This window comes from Vanessa cardui, chromosome 13 (genome assembly GCF_905220365.1).
Source record: "Vanessa cardui chromosome 13, ilVanCard2.1, whole genome shotgun sequence".
Taxonomy (NCBI): Eukaryota; Metazoa; Arthropoda; class Insecta; order Lepidoptera; family Nymphalidae; genus Vanessa; species Vanessa cardui.
The window spans coordinates 2,285,684-2,304,319 of record NC_061135.1 but is presented as its reverse complement, the minus strand read 5'-3'; the positions used below and the strand labels follow the sequence as shown (position 1 = coordinate 2,304,319).

The window sequence follows — 18,636 nt, the reverse complement described above, 5'->3', positions numbered from 1 at the left end:
GAGAAAACAATATAGAACTAAGCGGCGTACCTGAAAATAAGTCTGAGAACCTAATTACTATTATAAAGCAGTTGGCTTCTACTGTTTCAGCTCCGCTACAAGATGCTGATATAGTAAATTGTGTAAGGGTACGGAAAATGGACGAAACAAGTAGCAAACCAAGATCCATTATTGTTAAGCTTAATAGTACCAGAGCCAGAGACGAAGTTTTAGCCGCAGTTTCCAAATTTAATAAATCAAACCGAGAAAATAAATTGCACACTGGCCATCTTGGTTTTGGCACCAAAAAAACACCTATCTACGTTTCGGAACATTTATCACCCCATCTTAAATATTTGTATGCCCGTACTAGACAAGCAGCTCATGAAAAAGGTGTTACATATGTGTGGATCCGAAATGGGCGTATCTTTGTGCGCAAAAATGATACGTCTCCAGCGAAGCAGATACGTCACATTGAAGCGTTAGAAAACATTTGAAACATCATAAAAACCGTTATATATTAGTCCGTAAATTACCATAAAAATTCAATATATACTATCAAAACGTCCGTGGTTTGAAAACCAAACTACAAGAAATAAAACTAGCTTCACTAACACATGATTATGATATCATTGCTGCAACAGAGACTTGGCTTGATGATTCCATAGATGATAACGAAATTTTAAACAAAAATTATACGATTTATAGAAGAGATAGGTGCACCACATCATTGGCTGGGAAAAAAGGAGGTGGCGTTTTATTTGGAGTATCGAGTAGTTTACAATCTAAACGCGTAAGACATCTTGAAAGTAAAAACGAAGACTTATGGATTTCCGTTCGTTTAAGTGAGAGTGGAATAACTAAAAACGTTTTGTTCTGTATAGTTTACCTACCACCACCTGTATCACCTGATTCATTAGAAAATGTTATTAACAATATAAGCAGAGTAATGGAAAGTAATTTATGTGAAACGATTATATTAGGTGATTTTAATTTAGGTTTCATTGATTGGGTTTCTAGTCACAAGGATGGATTGTTAAAACCAAATAATAATACTAAATACTTAGGGTATCTATTGGAGGATTTCATGGCTTTAAATCATTTATCGCAATTTAATAACGTTAAAAATAGTAATAGTAGAATACTCGACTTAGTTTTAGCAAATTTTTCAGGTATTACAGTTGATAACAGCTCTGATATATTTACAAAAATTGATTCTCATCATCCACCTTTAGAAATTCAACTGAAATTTCATAATACGTGTACATTAATTGACAAAACTTTTGCTACACATAATTTTAAAAAAGCTGACTACGCTTTACTTAACGATAAACTCAAATCGATTGATTGGGAATCAGAGCTTGGATCAGCTGCGGGTGATGTCGATGGCATGGTTTCAATTTTTTATAATATTTTAAAAACAATTATTAATAATCATATACCTAAGACAAAACCTAGAAATCAAAAATATCCTGCTTGGTTCTCATCCAGTTTATTAAAAATCATAGCCGAAAAAGAAAAAATCAGAACCAAATGCAAAAAATATAACAATCCAAGAGATCTTTTAGAACTCAAATGTTTAAATTCTCGTGTTGCTAGGGTTACGAATAGTTGTTATGCCAGTTATAAAGAAGGTACTGAAAATGCTGTTTGCAAAAACTCTGCTCGGTTTTGGTCTTTCATTAAAGCTACACGTGGAAACTCTTCAAGTATTCCCAAAGAAATGAAGTACGCAAATGCAGATAGTTCGTTTGTTGCTGGAACTGGAGAAGAAATTTGTAACCTCTTCAGAATGAAATTTGCGTCCATATTTACACAAGATAATTGTAACAGCTTTTACAACTTACCTCTTTCATCTAAAAACTCTTACCACCAATTTTCTTTAAGCTCTGTACAGTTTGATGAACGCTCGATTAAAAATATTTTGAAATCGATTGACCCTAGTAAAGGAGCAGGTCCTGATGGGATTCCATCCATTTTTATTAAAATGACCTACAACAATATTACGCTGCCATTAAAACTAATTTTCGAAACATCTTTCAGAACCGGAGTATTTCCGTCAGCTTGGAAAATTGCTAATGTTGTTCCCATATATAAGAAAGGCGACAGAGATTTAGTTGATAATTATAGACCTATATCCATCTTAAGTCATTTTGCAAAGGTATTTGAGCGTATTATATGCCAAATAATTACAAAGTATAGTTCAAATGTTATCTCGGCAAATCAACACGGTTTCTGTAAAAATAAATCAACTGTAAGTAATTTAGTTAGTTACATTTCAGATATCTCTAATCACGTTGATAATGGTATCCAGGTTGACGCGATTTATACTGATTTTAGTAGTGCTTTTGACAAGGTTGATCACACTATCCTATTGCAGAAACTAAAACATTACGGAATACATGGGGATTTACTGCGTTGGTTAGAGTCTTACTTGAAAAATAGATTACAACAAGTAGTTATAAACGGTTTCAAGTCTAAACCATTTGTAACGCATTCTGGTGTTCCGCAAGGTTCCCATCTCGGTCCCATATTATTTTTATTTTTTATAAACGATATCGAGAACTACATTTGTCATAGTGAATACTCAATTTTCGCTGACGATTTAAAATTATACAGGCCAATTAAAACTATTCACGATGCAGAACTTCTGCAACGCGATTTAAATTCCGTACAACAGTGGTGCTATAACAATAAAATGATACTTAATGAAAATAAATGTCAGTATATCAGATTCACTAAAAACAGAAACATCATTTCATGTAACTATACTATTAACAATAAAGAATTAGCGGAAGTTGAAGAGGTCCGAGATTTGGGCGTAGTTATTGACAAAAAATTACAGTTCAGTAATCATATAAACAACATTTTAGAAAAATCCTTGAAACTCGTTGGTTTTATTAAAAGAACATGTCATGACTTTAAAAATATTCAAGCTATTATAACGTTGTATCGTTCCCTGATTCGTAGTGTTTTAGAATATGCATCACCAGTTTGGAGTCCAAGTTACAAAATTTATAAAAGTCGCCTTGAAAAAATTCAACAGGGTTTTACAAGATTTTTAGCATATAAAGACAGGCGCTGTCCATATCGAGCAGACTATGTGACACGTTTAAAATACTTTAAGCTAGATACATTGGAGAAACGACGGTCTCTGAACGATTTAATGTTTTTACACAAGCTCATTCACAACTCCATAGACTCTCCAAGGCTACTTTCTCAAATAAATTTATATGTTCCGAAAACCATTCCTCGATATCCAATTAAAAGCACCTTCGCCATTCCTAGATATCGCACAAATGTTGGAAAATTTTCGCCATTAATTCGTTGTATGAGATCCTACAATGAACTTGACTCCCATGTCATCGACATATACGAACTAAGTAGTGATAGTTTTAAGAAAAATTTAAATACTGTTTTAGTTAGTAATTAATATTAATATTTAAAAATATTAGTGTTATTGGTAAGTCAAATAATTATAATATCCTTTTTGTTATCAAAGATTGTTTGTTATCCTATTGTACTGATATTTTTTTTTTGTTTAAAATTTAGTCTCACAGATTTTATTAAATGTTTGAGTGTAGTGTTTAGTTACCCTTGTTAACATGTAAGTTGTAAAATGTAAAATGTAAATACCTGTAATGGTGTATCACACTGTACAAGTTTTCTTTTGTTGTTTTTCCTAAATATGATTTGTGAATATGCCGATGGTATTTCTAAAGCAATAAATAAAATAAAATAAAATAAAATATTGTACATGTATTTATTATATACAAAAACCTTCCTCTTGAATCAATCTATGTATTGAAAAAATCCGTTAAACCGCATCAAAATCCGTTGTGTAGTTTTAAAGACGACCTCCGTGGTCGAGTGGTGTGTACACCGGTTTCATGGGTACACCACTCTGAGGTCCCGGGTTCGATTCCCGGCCGAGTCGATGTAGATTTACCATTAGTTTTCTATGTAGTCATGGGTCTGGTTGTTTGTGGTACCGTCGTTACTTCTGATGTCCATAACACAAGTGCTTCAGCTACTTACATTGGGATCAGAGTAATGTATGTGATGTTGTCTCATATTTATTTATTATTTATTTATTAAAGATCTTAGCATACATAGGAACAGACAACGAGAAGCGACTTTTATACTATAATGATATATGATTTTGAGAACATGACCTCAAGGAAGGAGATCTAATATTACATATAAATGAATCAATATAATTTTAGCTGTACATTACTTTATAAATCAAAGAAAGACTTTTACTATTGTAAATTTGATTCAATTACATTCAATGCTATTTAAAAAGCCCTAAAGCGCACAGCAAAAAGTAAGAACATCGTACATTAGCTAAAGAGTACAAGTTTCTAACTTCCTCTTTTACTCAGCGTTGCTGTGAAACTACGCGAACTTAAAACAGCGCGAGCGAAATCTTTAGAAATGTAACGATTACACAAACCGCGCCCTTAGTTTTATGCGAGTTTTACGAACCACGGGCGCGCGCTTAACTGCGCAAACTGACTGCACGAGTTTGCACGAAATTGCTCTCGAATGGTAAACCGAGCTTTAACGTACAGACAAACTCGATCGGGATGCATCGAAGGGACGGCTTAGAATATAAAAATTTCATCAACGTATAGTACGACACAACTTAGATGTAGCATCGGCAATTCGTAAAACCGATCATATCCGAATTGAGTACGCTGTCACAAATTATCAATATTTATTTATTATGGGAATATGGTGTTTACACAAACGTAATAACTTGCAATATCATATGACCTAATATATTCGTCAATTTGACACATCGATTTACATGCACTTGCTTTCTCGGGTTGAACTGACGCGAGAATCTATAGCGACGAATCGCGTCGCATGGCTCGATCGGGAGCTTTTTCCTATTGGTTTTATTAATCAGCAGTTATCGGTTTTATTGAGGTTGCCGATGCTACATCTAAGTTGTGTCGTACTATACGTATGTATATAGTTGTACAGTGTGCACATACCCTACAAGACATTAAAGGATGGTCCACAATGGCTAAACGAGACACACTTTTATCTCGTCTTTCATGGCGTCAGATCGTAATTACGATAGGATACTGTTGGTAACTGACATGAAAGGAATGGGGAAACCTACTTTTGAAATGTCCTCATTCGGAATCACGACGGAGGCTTTTTAAACGGACTCAAAGAAACCTGCCTCTGACGTTTGTTTTTGAGCAGCGGAGCCGTACTACCACTCACTTAGGTATTTGCGCTGTGTAGATTTTTAACTTAAGTTCCATTAAGTTTTTTTCTAAATGTAGGCTAAGTTCCTCGTAGTCTTAAGTTGGAAAGGACTAATGTTCTATTACAAAGTTTTATTTTTGTCATTTACATGCGTTCTCTTTTAAATAAAATTTGATACACACTGTCACTGCGCCTCTGGCCAAGCAGATATCACTAATCCCAGATGTCATCTATTGTACCATATTTTATTTTATTTTTATTAGGACAACCAACAGTAGATACAATATCACATGAAAAATAAATAACATTTCAAAATTATCAAAGTAAACGTTCTACTATTTACGGGTTGTCTCAACATGCATATTACTGAAAATATAAATTAAACATTTTTAAACTAAAATTATATAATAGAAAATAAAAACATACATTAAAATATGCAATTGAAATTAAAATTAAAATTAAAATTAAAATTGAGCATAGGTTATAGGTTATTATAGGTTCACTTATTCACAAAACCGGCAAATATAAAGACTTAGTTGTTGCCCGCGGCTTCGCTCACATTTCAGGCGTTGGTTGGCAAAGAATAGCCTATCTTGGAGTTCAAGTTTCATTCGTACCAAATTTCATCAAATGAGCTTAGTGGCTTAGTTGTGAAAGAGCGTAAGACAGACAGATAGTCAGAGTTACTTGTACATTTAAAATATTAGTATACAAATGTTTATGGGAAAATATATGCTATTTAAGGACAACATAAAACGCTGTTGTGTTCTGCTGATCATTCGTTTAATGAATGCTTTAGCTCATCAACTTCGTATTGGTGACACTAATTAAGATCAGAACTATACAGATTGGAATACATATGACAATTAACAAACTTAACCCTTTTTGAAAATGGAACTCAGCAATAAAAGCTATTATTAAAAATGTTTTTTTCTTCAAAATAGTATAGAATATTAGTTGGAGAGTTTACGCAACTTTCTTCATATAAATGATTTAAGAAGCGAACAACGGTACTAAACAAAGCGAGCCAACTTTATTATCTTAGTGTATGTGACAGCTTCGCTTGAAACTAACCTAACGTCATACTACTTTACTGGTGTGCGTGTACTTACTGGCCATTTATTCGTCGATATCGATGCGTTCTTAGCTTTGACGGTACATATAAATAATCTGACGGAATTTGTCAAACTTCCCCTTAATAAAAAAAGACCAGATATTCACCTAAATTAAAAAATATATAAGAGTTCTCATTTATTACAATATTGTAACAGTGAAGAAACAAACATGTGTTGTCGCTATTGTACTGATCGCTGGAACGGACTGAATGACCTCACCGGGCCGGAGGCTGTGGAATTGGGAGTATCTAGTAAAGCCGAAGTCGGTTTATATTATGCAAAGATACGTCGGATAATCTTATCCTGTGGAACGTGAGCGGGAAAATCTCCAGACGATACCGCGATTTGATTTAAAAAACTTCGTGAGCTTGCATTCATGACGCTAAAATATTACGTAAAATTTATGCTAAACAAATATTTAAATAAGCTTTAGTTATTATTACGTATTATGTTATGAAAATGCGGTGCTATAATTCCATGTATTAATACATTAGAAATTTTGTGATTAAAAACAGCTTCGGCGTAAATGTTACATCATTTAGTTTTTTTTAAACAAAACACTATTGGCCATCTAAAAATATTATTAATTTATAAAAAATGGATTTAAATAAATTAGAATTATTATATTGAAAAAAAAAATAAACAATTTAGATTGTAATTAATATAATTGCATTGTTTCCCTATTTGTCCGATAAAGTATATCTGTAAAGGATATTAGGTCTACAAACAGTCATGTGTGATGTACATGTATTGTTACTAAATGCTCGAAATGATTCACTAAGAAATAACAAGCCTGTCAAATTTAGTGTTATAGATAACTCATCGATAAGGAGCAACACTACCTTACAAGTAATGTGCAGTCAAAACCAAGAAATGAAAGCCTTTTAACCATTATTTTTAAAGTTATTTTGATAGTTGAAACGTCAGCTGTAACATATACTAGAATATTTGATGTTAATGAATCTGGTCAAGTAGCATTGCTTACAAGTATTTGAAAACAATTTCCATAAAAGAGAAAATCGTGAGGTAGCCTGAACAAGTAGAAATGTATTCGTAAACTATATTTCTAGCGTGACAGCGGAACACCGTGATAGATTAAACTGTGTACACTTCCCCACAATTGGAGACATTTAACCTATACTTTTAACTTACTATTTATTTCTTGAGTCGAGATGGCCAAGTGGTTAGAACGCGTGCATCTTAACCGATGATTGCGGGTTCAAGCCCAGGCGAGCACTACTGAATATTCATGTGCTTAATTTGTGTTTATAATTCATCTCGTGCTCAGCGGTGAAGGAAAACATCGTGAGGAAACCTGCATGTGACAAATTTCATAGAAATTCTGACACATGTGTATTCCACCAACCCGCATTGGAACAGCGTGGTGGAATATGTTCCAAACCTTCTCCTCAAAGGGAGAGGAAACCTTTAGCCCAGCAGTGGGAATTTACAGGCTGTTGTTGTTGTTGTATTTATTTCTTAAAAAAAAATATGATACGGTCCCTGGAAGGTACCGAATATCGGAATTAGCTCAAAAGAATCTTACCGCTTCAGTTGAATGGACGATTTACTCAATCATGCAAGAACGACGGAACGGATCTGAATGAAACTTGGAATGAGGTAGATTATAATTCGCAGGATCGCCGGTAGAAGTTGGATGAATAACGCAGAGGAACGAGCAACGTGGCGCGTTTTGGGGCCTATGTTAAGCAGTGGACAGTAGTGGGCTGACGATAGATTATAATTTGAAATAAGTTACTTTTTATCACGGCAAAATGTACGAAGAACTTGCATACCTTCCTCCAGCCTGTGATCGATGACGCGACGTAAACTAGCTTATAATTAAATATAAAATCTAAATCGTTGAGTGTATCAATACATCAAAAAATTCTCCCACGAATGTAAGGTTAGCACTAAGGATTTCCTTAGGGGGTAAAACTGCGGGTAAAAATTTGTATGAAATTTACCATGAAAGCTGTTAAAGCGTTTTTAAAATCATCGAAAAGGATGAAATCGGGTATGAAAATTTGTATTGTAGTTCACCTTTTTCTAATGTCATATGTAAATCGTTGTAATGTATGTTCCGATAAGTTATCAGGTACACTAGCAATTCGATTAATTAATATAAAATAAAATAAATAAACAAACACACAAATTCCTTCATAAAAATTTATATTTTTTATTATTATAGCAGTGAGGTATATAGTACACGTTCTGCACCCATGAGGGAGTAGAGCGAGTCAGTCTTACTCCCAAAGAGCGCCATTGATGTTTCACACAAGAAATAATTAAACAATGTAAAAGTTTTCAAGTCGTTTATTTTCAAATTACATGCATGGCTTATATGAAACAATCACAACCTCCCCAAGATACGTAAATACATTGTATGCCTATAAACTTCAATTGAAGAACATATTACATTAACATATAATACAAAGGAGTTCTAAGAAATGGATATTTGCGTCCTTATTAAGATTCTAGAATCGAAACTAATTCGATTTTCAAATTACAATGTTCCAGCCACGATCCGAGATTGTGAAGGTATTCTGTAATGAGTATCTCGAACTGCGGATGAGTTGATTGCGAATCGCTTCGATGACGTCGACGTGAAGAGGTTATTGTTTCACGAGTGAGATATGATGTGAGTTCTCACAGAATAGTGCTACGACGTCGGTTATTAAGGGGTTCTAAGAAATTGAAAATCGGCGTATTTTGGGCAAATACCGAACAATGAACACTTCTTAAGTTTCATTTATTGAGTGAAATTTATATTGTCTTTTTTATTTGAATCATATTTTTACAGGACTACCCAAAACCATTTTTTTTTTCAGGTTTGACGTATGTTTGTATAATATTTCCTCTATACTACCATAACTATTAAGCCCCTTATCATTTGGGTGCGACACGTATCTTTAGAATCCTTACACCATTCCGAGTGACACTGGCATTTTTTAACTGATCAAAGTGGTAACACTGTTGCGTCGTGGTTGACTGGTAAAGAAAGCCGACTTTGATCGGCTGACCAATTGAATGACTGGACAGATTGTGAGGTGACAGAAAATAGAAGAAAAACAGAAGAAAACGGTCGGTGGTCAGAATCCGGGGTTTTTTAACGGGGTTATCATGAAAATTAAGGGTGATTGATTGTACAACTTGGAATTATGTCGATTGAACCTATTATGTTAAACAAATGTATTTATATCTAATCGAGCTGGGTTTGGATTTATAACTGTGACTTTTATTTATCGAATAAACAATATAGGTATATATATTAATAAGGTAACGAATATCTTACATAGTAATTGTTAGCGCGTGACGTCATAACAAGCTGAGCGTGACGCGCGCGTCGGCGGGGTGCAGCGTCATCGGCGCGCGGATGTCGACGTCGAAGGGCCCCGTCCGCGGGGCGGCGAACGTTCGGCCGCGCTCGTCTACTGTCGTCGCGGGCGTTATGCGCACGTGTGTCAGCAGCTTTACGAGGCAGCATTTCATTTGGTTCAGTGCGAACCTTTTACCTGGAACAAACGATACTTATTGATTAGTAGAATTTAAATTATATATATATGTACACATGAGTCGAGATGGTCCATTGGTTAGAACGCGTGCATCTTAACCGATGATTGCGGGTTCAAACCCAGGCAAGCACCGCTGATTCATGTACTTAATTTGTCTTTATAATTTATCTCGTGCTCAGCGGTGAAGGAAAACATCGTGAGGAAACCTGCATGTGACAAATTTCATAGAAATTCTGCCCAATGTGTATTCCACCAACCCGCATTGGAACAGCGTGGTGGAATATGTTCCAAACCTTCTCATCAAAGGGAGAGGAGGCCTTTAGCCCAGCAGTGGGAATTTACAGGCTGTTGTTGTTGTTGTTGTTGTACGTACACATAAATAAATTATTTAATTAATTATAAAGGGGGTGTGTTGACTGATTGGTTTGTAGATGACGAGTAAAAGTCGAGATTTGTGCGAGTAATTTATATCTTTATTTCGATGCGTTGTATATTTATATTGGTTACAATTTTTTTATGGATGGTTTTAATATAGGCTGTCTACAGTTTCCCCCTTTATTTGAAAACGATTTTTATTTATTTAATAAAAAAAACTTTAGAATTACTAAGTATGGGGTTATTGTTTAGAACACAAAAATTGATAATTTATCACTTCATTATGCACGTAAAAACTGCGTTATTTGTACAAGGTAGGTCATATAATATATTTTTAACCGCCGAGCTCGAGATGAAATATAAACAAATATTAAGGACATGAATATTCAATGGTGCTTGCCTGGGTTTGAACCTGCAATCATCGGTTAACATGTACGAGCATGTAAAATATGAAATAATTATTAATACTAAATTCAGTAAACAAGAGTTATAATTTCCAATATTCGAATAAATAGAATAAGCAGTATAATCTTTCTTTCCTAGTATTAATAGTGTGTTATATTTCAATTCGCAACGATATTCAAACGAAAAGTGATCCTGTGTATACGCAATAGGGGTTATATTCGCACATAATAAGATTATCGGTTCATATTTCTGTTAAAGAACGCCTGAGACCGTAACAAAAGTGCTTACAAAGATTCCCTTGTAACGGTAACTTTACCACTAATAAGGTAAAATTGTACGAACAGGCGTTAGGTGAAAACGCAGAACTCAACTGCACCTAGATTTGTACGGCAGAAAAATGTTATGCAAGCTCTTTTGTACTCTATTCCAACCGCAACAGGAACAAAGCCAAATAAATAAAAAAAATCAGAAACCCCCGCCACAAAAAACATAAGGTACCTTTAAAAAGTAAAAAATAATAAAAGAAAATTAATCCTAAAGTACCTATACGTATAAGTATGTATTAATATTAAAAAAAAATCGCATGGGGGACCGCTCCTAATTAATTAGCGTCACATACTTACCTATCTCATCTTTATTTTTGTTGCTTAGATGAGTAATTTTTAATTTTGGTTAATAGTTAGTAATTTAGTTTTGGAGCGGTCCCCCAGCTTCGGGGGTTAATAACATTTTTATACACGATACTAACGACCCATCGTTACGGGGACAATGCTGATAGTAAATATATTACAGATGACAGAATGTCTTATAACGTTTACAGCTTTTTTGTCATGACAATACAACTCTGTAATATCTTCGAAAATATACATTTAAATTTAATCCTGGAAACAGCCATATTGATTTAATATATTACATGCACAATGCGAAAAAATGGTGTTTTGAACGTTGACGAAACTGTTATCGGGATTATGGAAGTAAAATTAAATCGGATATAAGTAGTTAATCGGAGTAATAGTATTGTGTAATAAATAAAGATATACAACAACAACAGCCTGTAAATTCCCACTGCTGGGCTAAAGGCCTCCTCTCCATTTTGAGGAGAAGGTTTGGAACATATTCCACCACGCTATTCCAATGCGGGTTAGTGGAATACACATGTGGCAGAATTTCTATGAAATTTGTCACATGCAAGTTTCCTCACGATGTTTTCCTTCACCGCTGAGCACGAGATGAATTATAAAGACAAATTAAGCACATGGATCAGCGGCGCTTGCCTGGGTTTAAACCCGCAATTATCGGTTAAGATGCACGCGTTCTAACCACTGGGCCATCTCGACTCTTAATAAAGATATATTAATCACAAACTCAATTGAAATATTTTTTAAGCAATTTCGTATGGACTTTTTAGAAGATAACACACAAAGGGACAATTCTACTAATATATAACGGCTGCAATACGTTTCCGATTCCATTTCGCTCATAATACAACCGAACAGCAACTAGATCGTTGTTGTAGACGAAAAACTAAACGGCAATAATTACGTTTCGTTTCGATTGCAGCAAAGTGACAATTTGCTAGTGGAATTGTCCCGTTAGGAATGTAGATTCGCTGCTGATTGGTTGCGCGATATTGCGTCATCATCTCCTACTGATCAATGACCAATCAGATTAGCGGAAATTACTTAACACATTTAAAAATTAATTGTTATTAAAATAATTTATAATTACAAACAAATAAAATAAAAACATGCTTTTGTTAAATTTTTCAAGAACTTTAGAATGGTCATTTATCGAACTATATTATGTGAGGCTACTACCGGTTCGGAACAAACAATGAAGTGTATAATTTACTACTTCTACAACCTAATTTCAAATGACCCACACATACAAACACGCACGCACTCGCACGCACACATACAGTAACACAAACGCACACAAACACGCAAAATAAAACACACTCACACAGAAATTATTAGGTTTTTCATTATTATTTTTTTCTATTTACCTACACCCACTTTATGTAAGACTTATTTTGTAACTACCTAGGTGGTATTCCTATTGTATTTTAAATATCTCAACTTATATAATGTAGTTATAGTTATTGTTATATTTGGAGCCGGTGTCAGCCATGGGCACACGCCTCAACAATCAAAAGAAAGAAGCGACACAAGCCCCTTGATTGACCCAGTAGGTATAATATCGTATAAAAGGTAATTTGTAAAAAAACATATTTCTTAAAGTATTCTCGTATTGTTTTTTGATAGATATAGTATAGGGTTTTCTTGGCTGACACCAACTCCAAATATAGCAATAATTATAACTACATTATATAATAGTAAATCGACTTTTAAGTAGTCTAATATTTTTCATTTCATTTTACCTAGGAGGACTCTAAAAAATATGTTAAATATGCAATTATTTTTAGTGCATTTTTATTTCTTTTAAAATAGTGTTTTCTTTTAAGTCGGTTTTTCTTTTTGTTAAAATTTTATTTATTTTTTGATTTTAAGTGAAGCTGATGTAGCCTAAATATTTTTCTTAATATGGATAGATTAAGCGTACCGTTTATATTATTCAGAAACTACTTCGGGGACAATGTCAAAAGAAACTTTCGAATAAAGCAAAAATAGACTTTCGAAAATGCGGCTTTAATACGTCATGCGGCATAAACTACAAGGTGCTACCTACTACTACTACCCTCGAATGAGCTGTAATCGAGCTCAGTAAAAAAACTTTGCAAAATAGCTAATATATTATGTCGTACATCAAATGGCATCACATCATATACACAAAATTTGATTAAAGACAGTAAGAAATTCTGCCCCAAATCGCACTCTTAACTGTTAGTCGTTTAGGAGTTTCATCACTACATAGTATAAAACAAAGTCACTTTCTCTGTCCCTATATCTTTAAAACTACGCAACGGATTTTGATGCAGTTTTTTTAAAAGATAATGTAATTCAAGGGGAAGGTTTGTGTATATAATACATGAACAATATAGTAAAGAAACACTGACAATTTTAGAAGTTTGCAATGTGATGTCGCAAATAAACAAATTCTGTAGTATATTCAGTATCAGTATTGCACCCGTGAGAAGTCGGGGCGGGTCGCTAGTTGATTATAATATTCGATTATGACAATTACATGAACATAACTACGTTCCGGAAGATGATTCAAATATCCAAGTAACCCATAAATAAAAGATTCGACCGACTATTGCTAACGTGCTCCTCAGCATTGTTCCGTTCCCTTCCGTTCCCTTAATCTGTCATGGATCCTATGGTCAGAACCTTACCAAACTTTCACCAAATTATCCTTGAAGTATATATTTTATAATTAAAAAAAATCATCAAAATTGATTAACGTGATTTTCAGTTATTCACCTATTTGTCGCGCATATACATAATGCAAATTTAAGACTTATGTCGTTTTCATACGGATACCATCATCGGAAAAAAATAAAATTAAAATGGGACCCCACGAGAAGCACTACCTTTCAAACGAAAAAAAAATATCAAAATCGGTCCACCTTCGGTTCGGTTATGAGGTAACAAACATAAAAAAAAGAAAAAAAATACAGACGAATTGATAACCTCCTCCTTTTTGAAGTCGGTTGAAAAGTTCTTTAATATTCTATGTTGTCTTTGGTCTATGGGTTTTGGTGTTTGTGGTACAGTCGTTACATTTGATTTTCCATAACACAAGTTCTTTAACTACTAAAATCGGGATCAGAGTAATGCACGTGATATCGTCCAAAATTTATTTAAAAACAAAAAGTTATCTTATATTAAAAAATGCAAAGAGAATCTTTTCAAACGAGCAAAGACACGGGCTATTATAAGTCATTACTAAGTTACTCGTTCAGCGTCCACGGAGCGAGATAATAGCTAAATGATATAGCTAAGTTCAACAGCGATAACCTTATTCTATTTTAGTGAAACTTTAACAATTTGAATCGAATTACCGAACTCAAGTCTAGCGTTTGAGCTGTACGTGTATCTAATAATACAGCTAATATTTTCAATGCGGAATTATCTTTGTTTGTTATGCTATAATGTCATAAATAGTCAAGAATTCATAATTAATTTTTAATTTTCACATGTCAAAACATACCTTGGTGGTAAGGCTTTTTGCACTCATCAGATATTCTACCGCTAAACAACAGTTCGCAGTATTGTTGTGTTCCGGTTTGAAAGGTGAGTGAGACAACGTAACTACAGGCACAAGGAACATAGCATCTTAGTTCCCAAGGTTGGTGGCGCATTGACGATGTAAGGAATAGTTAATAATTCTTACAGCGTCATTGTCTATAGGTGATGGTGACCACTTAGCATCAGGTGGCCCATATGCTCGTCCGCCAACCTATTCCATAAAAAAAAAAACAATACACAACACTTGATTCAAAATCAAAATATACTTCATTCAAGTAGGCTTGTACAAGCACTTTTAAATCATCATTTAACAACTATTATAAGTGGATTCAACCGAGACCGGTTCGGAAAGTAGGTTCAACCGAGAAAAACCGGTAAGAAACTAAGTAGTTACCCATTTTACCATTTAAAACTACAGTCATGTTAGTCAAATACAATATATGTATGTGATTTATCCTGCCTGGAAGTCCACAAGTGTGTCTGAAAATACAAACACACCATGATAACACTTATTTTACTTAGTAGTTCGTAGTAGACTTTCATAGAGAGTTCCAAATTTAAAAACTACTATAGTTTCCGCCCGCGGGCGATTTCACAAGCGGACGTTAATGTCATTAGAGGTAACTCTCAGGACTATTATAGTGAAAATATTATAATGTATGTGTATGTCAGTGTTCTGTATACATCATCCTCCTGCCCTTATCCCAATAATAAATAAACTCTATCAGGTCGCGTCGTGTACCAGACCTATCACTGTAATAATGCACACTATCATAATCGTCCTTCTCTAATCCTAATTGTATTTGGGGTCGGCGTAGCATGTCTTCTCCTTCCATACTTTTCTGTCGGACGTCATCTCAAGTAACATTCTTGCTAACCATATCTTCTTTAAAACAAACCATCCATCGTTTCTTTGATCGTTCTTTATTATTATTAGTGTTCTGTATATCTATAGTTTATATGCCAGTATAATTCTAGCAGCTGAAAACACACGCTCGGCGGTGGAGGAATACATCGTGAGGAAACCTGCATGTGTCTAATTTCATAGAAATTCTGTCACATGTGTATTCCAGCAACCCATATTGGAACAGCGTTTTGGAATATGTTCCAAAACTTCTCCTCAAAGGGAGAGGAGGCTTTAACCCAGCAGTGGGAAATTTACAGGCTGTTGTTTACTATGTTCCATTCGAAATTAGAAGAAAAAAAATTGACTGCACATCTTAACTAATTTTAAAATTCATCTCATAATTTCCTAACAGAAAACATAGCGAGTTACAAATTCTAAGTCCAAACGACTTGGAGCGACGCTTGAATAAATATCGAATGCTTCGTTTGATAATTTTATTACTTTAAGTGATGCCTTTAATATTTGCTAAGTTTTTTTTTTTTATTTTGTTTAAAAAGTCGGTCACAAACTGACGATAAAAGGTCATCTTTAGTTGTTAACATTATCTATCTTTTGGTATTAAAAGGTTGCAAATCTTTATATTGAATCGTTTAAATGAGATATTCCGAAAAAGGAACTCGAATCTCACAGAAAAACACGAGTGTTGTGATATGTCAATGATGTGATATGCGATATTGACTTTTATAATTATAAAATTTATAGTATACACGTAATAGACTCTGACCATAAGTCGGTTGTGGAAGTGAAAATCAATCAAAAACAAAAATTTTAATTCAAGTAAGCTCATATAGCTTTTTATTCGTTATTATAGTGTTGAATTAAACTTAAAGCTACCCGTAGTTCACTGGTCCACGAGTGATACGGCGTGATTTAGTACAAAACCTAACTCCTGATACGCATGTGTCAATATGAAAATCGAAAACAAATAATATTTAGTACATGTACACTGTATTACCATTGAATCTAATTTGTGTTTTTTGTTGACCCTACTTTCAGTCGTCTCGCGCACACTGAGACATCTCATAAGCACGAGTATCACTCACACTAGCGCACGGGATAGTTAAAAGAAAAAGTTTAGCGCAGAGGTCGCGCTTTCAAGATTTCTATATTTAAATTTTTATTTTATTTTGCCCTATTATTTAACTTTGATATGTTTTAATATTATACCCACGATGTCGGGTTTAAGAACTTTATTTAAATAATTTACAATCACTTAAAACAATAATACAATTATAAAAATTTTGTTTGGTACTTCGACAATTCGTACGGTACACTCGATGCATAGAAACATAGAACATACTTAATTATATTATATTTGGAATACTTACAAAGATTAATCTGTATGTTTTAGTGTGAGAGAATATCGAATAATTAAATACCATTAAATGGCAACACTATCAAGTATCTAGAGACAATAGCAAACTCACCGACGCAGTACCGCGGCCCGTCGCCGAAGGGCGCGTACACGCCCGCCGGCGCGCCCGCTCCCGCGCCCGCTCCCGCTCCCGCCTCCGCTCCCGCCGCCCGCCAGCGCGACGGCTGGAATGACTCCGCGTCGGGAAAATACTGAAAATCATACTTAATGCATTAATAAATATTTTATTACTGTTAATTTTTTTATTGTTATATTTAAGTTGTATAAATTGACATTTTAAATAAACAAATATTTAAGTAATAATTTGTAAGGGACAATAATAATGTATATTTGCGTGACTTATAAATGAAACTACAAACAATTAAACCAATATTTCAAAATTAAACTACACTTAAAATATATTTAATTACTCTCTAAATTATTCGTATAAAGTACCTACTTATTATACCTAAAAATCAATGTTATAGTTAATGCTATTCGCAGCAACAAAACCAAGTCATGTATCATAAAGCTATGATTACCTGGTCATCTCTATGCAGGCCCAGCGTGGGGAACACCACGATGGTACCTTTCTCCAGCACCACATCCGTGCCCGGGATGTGATAGTCCTTCGTGCACATGCGCTGGATGGTGGGGAAGGGGGGATACAAGCGCAATATCTCTGGAATATAAATAACTACCAATATATAACTGATCTTGTAATTATAACTCAAGTAAGTTAAGTAAGATATATAAGATAGATAAAACATATTATAACAGAAGCGGCTCTGCATTTTTTCGTGAAATTAAAACCACAGAAATTACGCCCCCCCAAAGAAAACCAAATAAAAAAAACAACTAATTTGGCAACCTCCCCCGGCTTTTACTACTGCTAAGGCCAGCATTAGTAAATTTAGAGCATTTAAACCATTTATTTTGCTACACACATACATCACATAGATTATACAGAAGAAAATAATTAAATTTAAAGAACACAGTGTAGGTAGCGAGTTCACCTCAGTATAAGCTGTGCTAATGCACACTGATTTTCAGATGGCCCCTGACTATTGGGTAAACATACACAAATTCGCGCACACGAAAATAAATAAATGAAATTCGCAACCTGCGCCTCGCGTCCCGTACCCCTCAAATGTTTATGTGTATGTTTATGTTTAAGTTGATAGTTTGTTTAAGATAATCACTTTAGTTGATACTGTCATTGCGTGGCTACAAGGGAGACAGCTGAATCATAGCCTGAGCTGTCTCCTTTTGACTGCACACAAGTTTTATATTCATATTTTTTTTTTTCGTTATTATTATATCTTTCTTTGTTTATGTTTTTTTTATATCATTTTTTTCTTTATATGTGCGTATGTCAATAAATGTTTTTTCTTTCTTTCTTCTTTCTTTCTTTCAAAATTATAAGAACAAAAAACTAAAGCCCTTGAGAAAAAAAAACATATTACACGAAAAGAAAAACAAAGGAACTTAGACATAAGATAGACAGACAGACAGATAGACTTAGACATAAGACATTAAAAATGAGGTTGTAGAGGCTGTTTTTATATTAATTATTAATCAAGCTCCTGACCGATGATATCGTCGGTAT

At 34.2% G+C, this 18,636-nt stretch overlaps 1 protein-coding gene across 1 annotated transcript in view; it reads right to left on the bottom strand.

The window, feature by feature from the left end:
- Positions 1-9,613: 9,613 nt before the first annotated feature.
- Positions 9,614-18,636, bottom strand: part of LOC124534803 (cytochrome P450 6B5-like) — a 33,644-nt gene continuing 24,621 nt past the window's right edge. The window contains exons 7-9 of the mRNA XM_047110822.1: positions 17,570-17,709; positions 17,101-17,239; positions 9,614-9,835 (exon numbers count right to left, since the gene is read on the bottom strand). Coding sequence (XP_046966778.1) covers positions 9,639-9,835; positions 17,101-17,239; positions 17,570-17,709 — 476 coding nt within the window. The 3' untranslated portion in view covers positions 9,614-9,638. The remainder of the gene's footprint in view (positions 9,836-17,100; positions 17,240-17,569; positions 17,710-18,636) is intronic.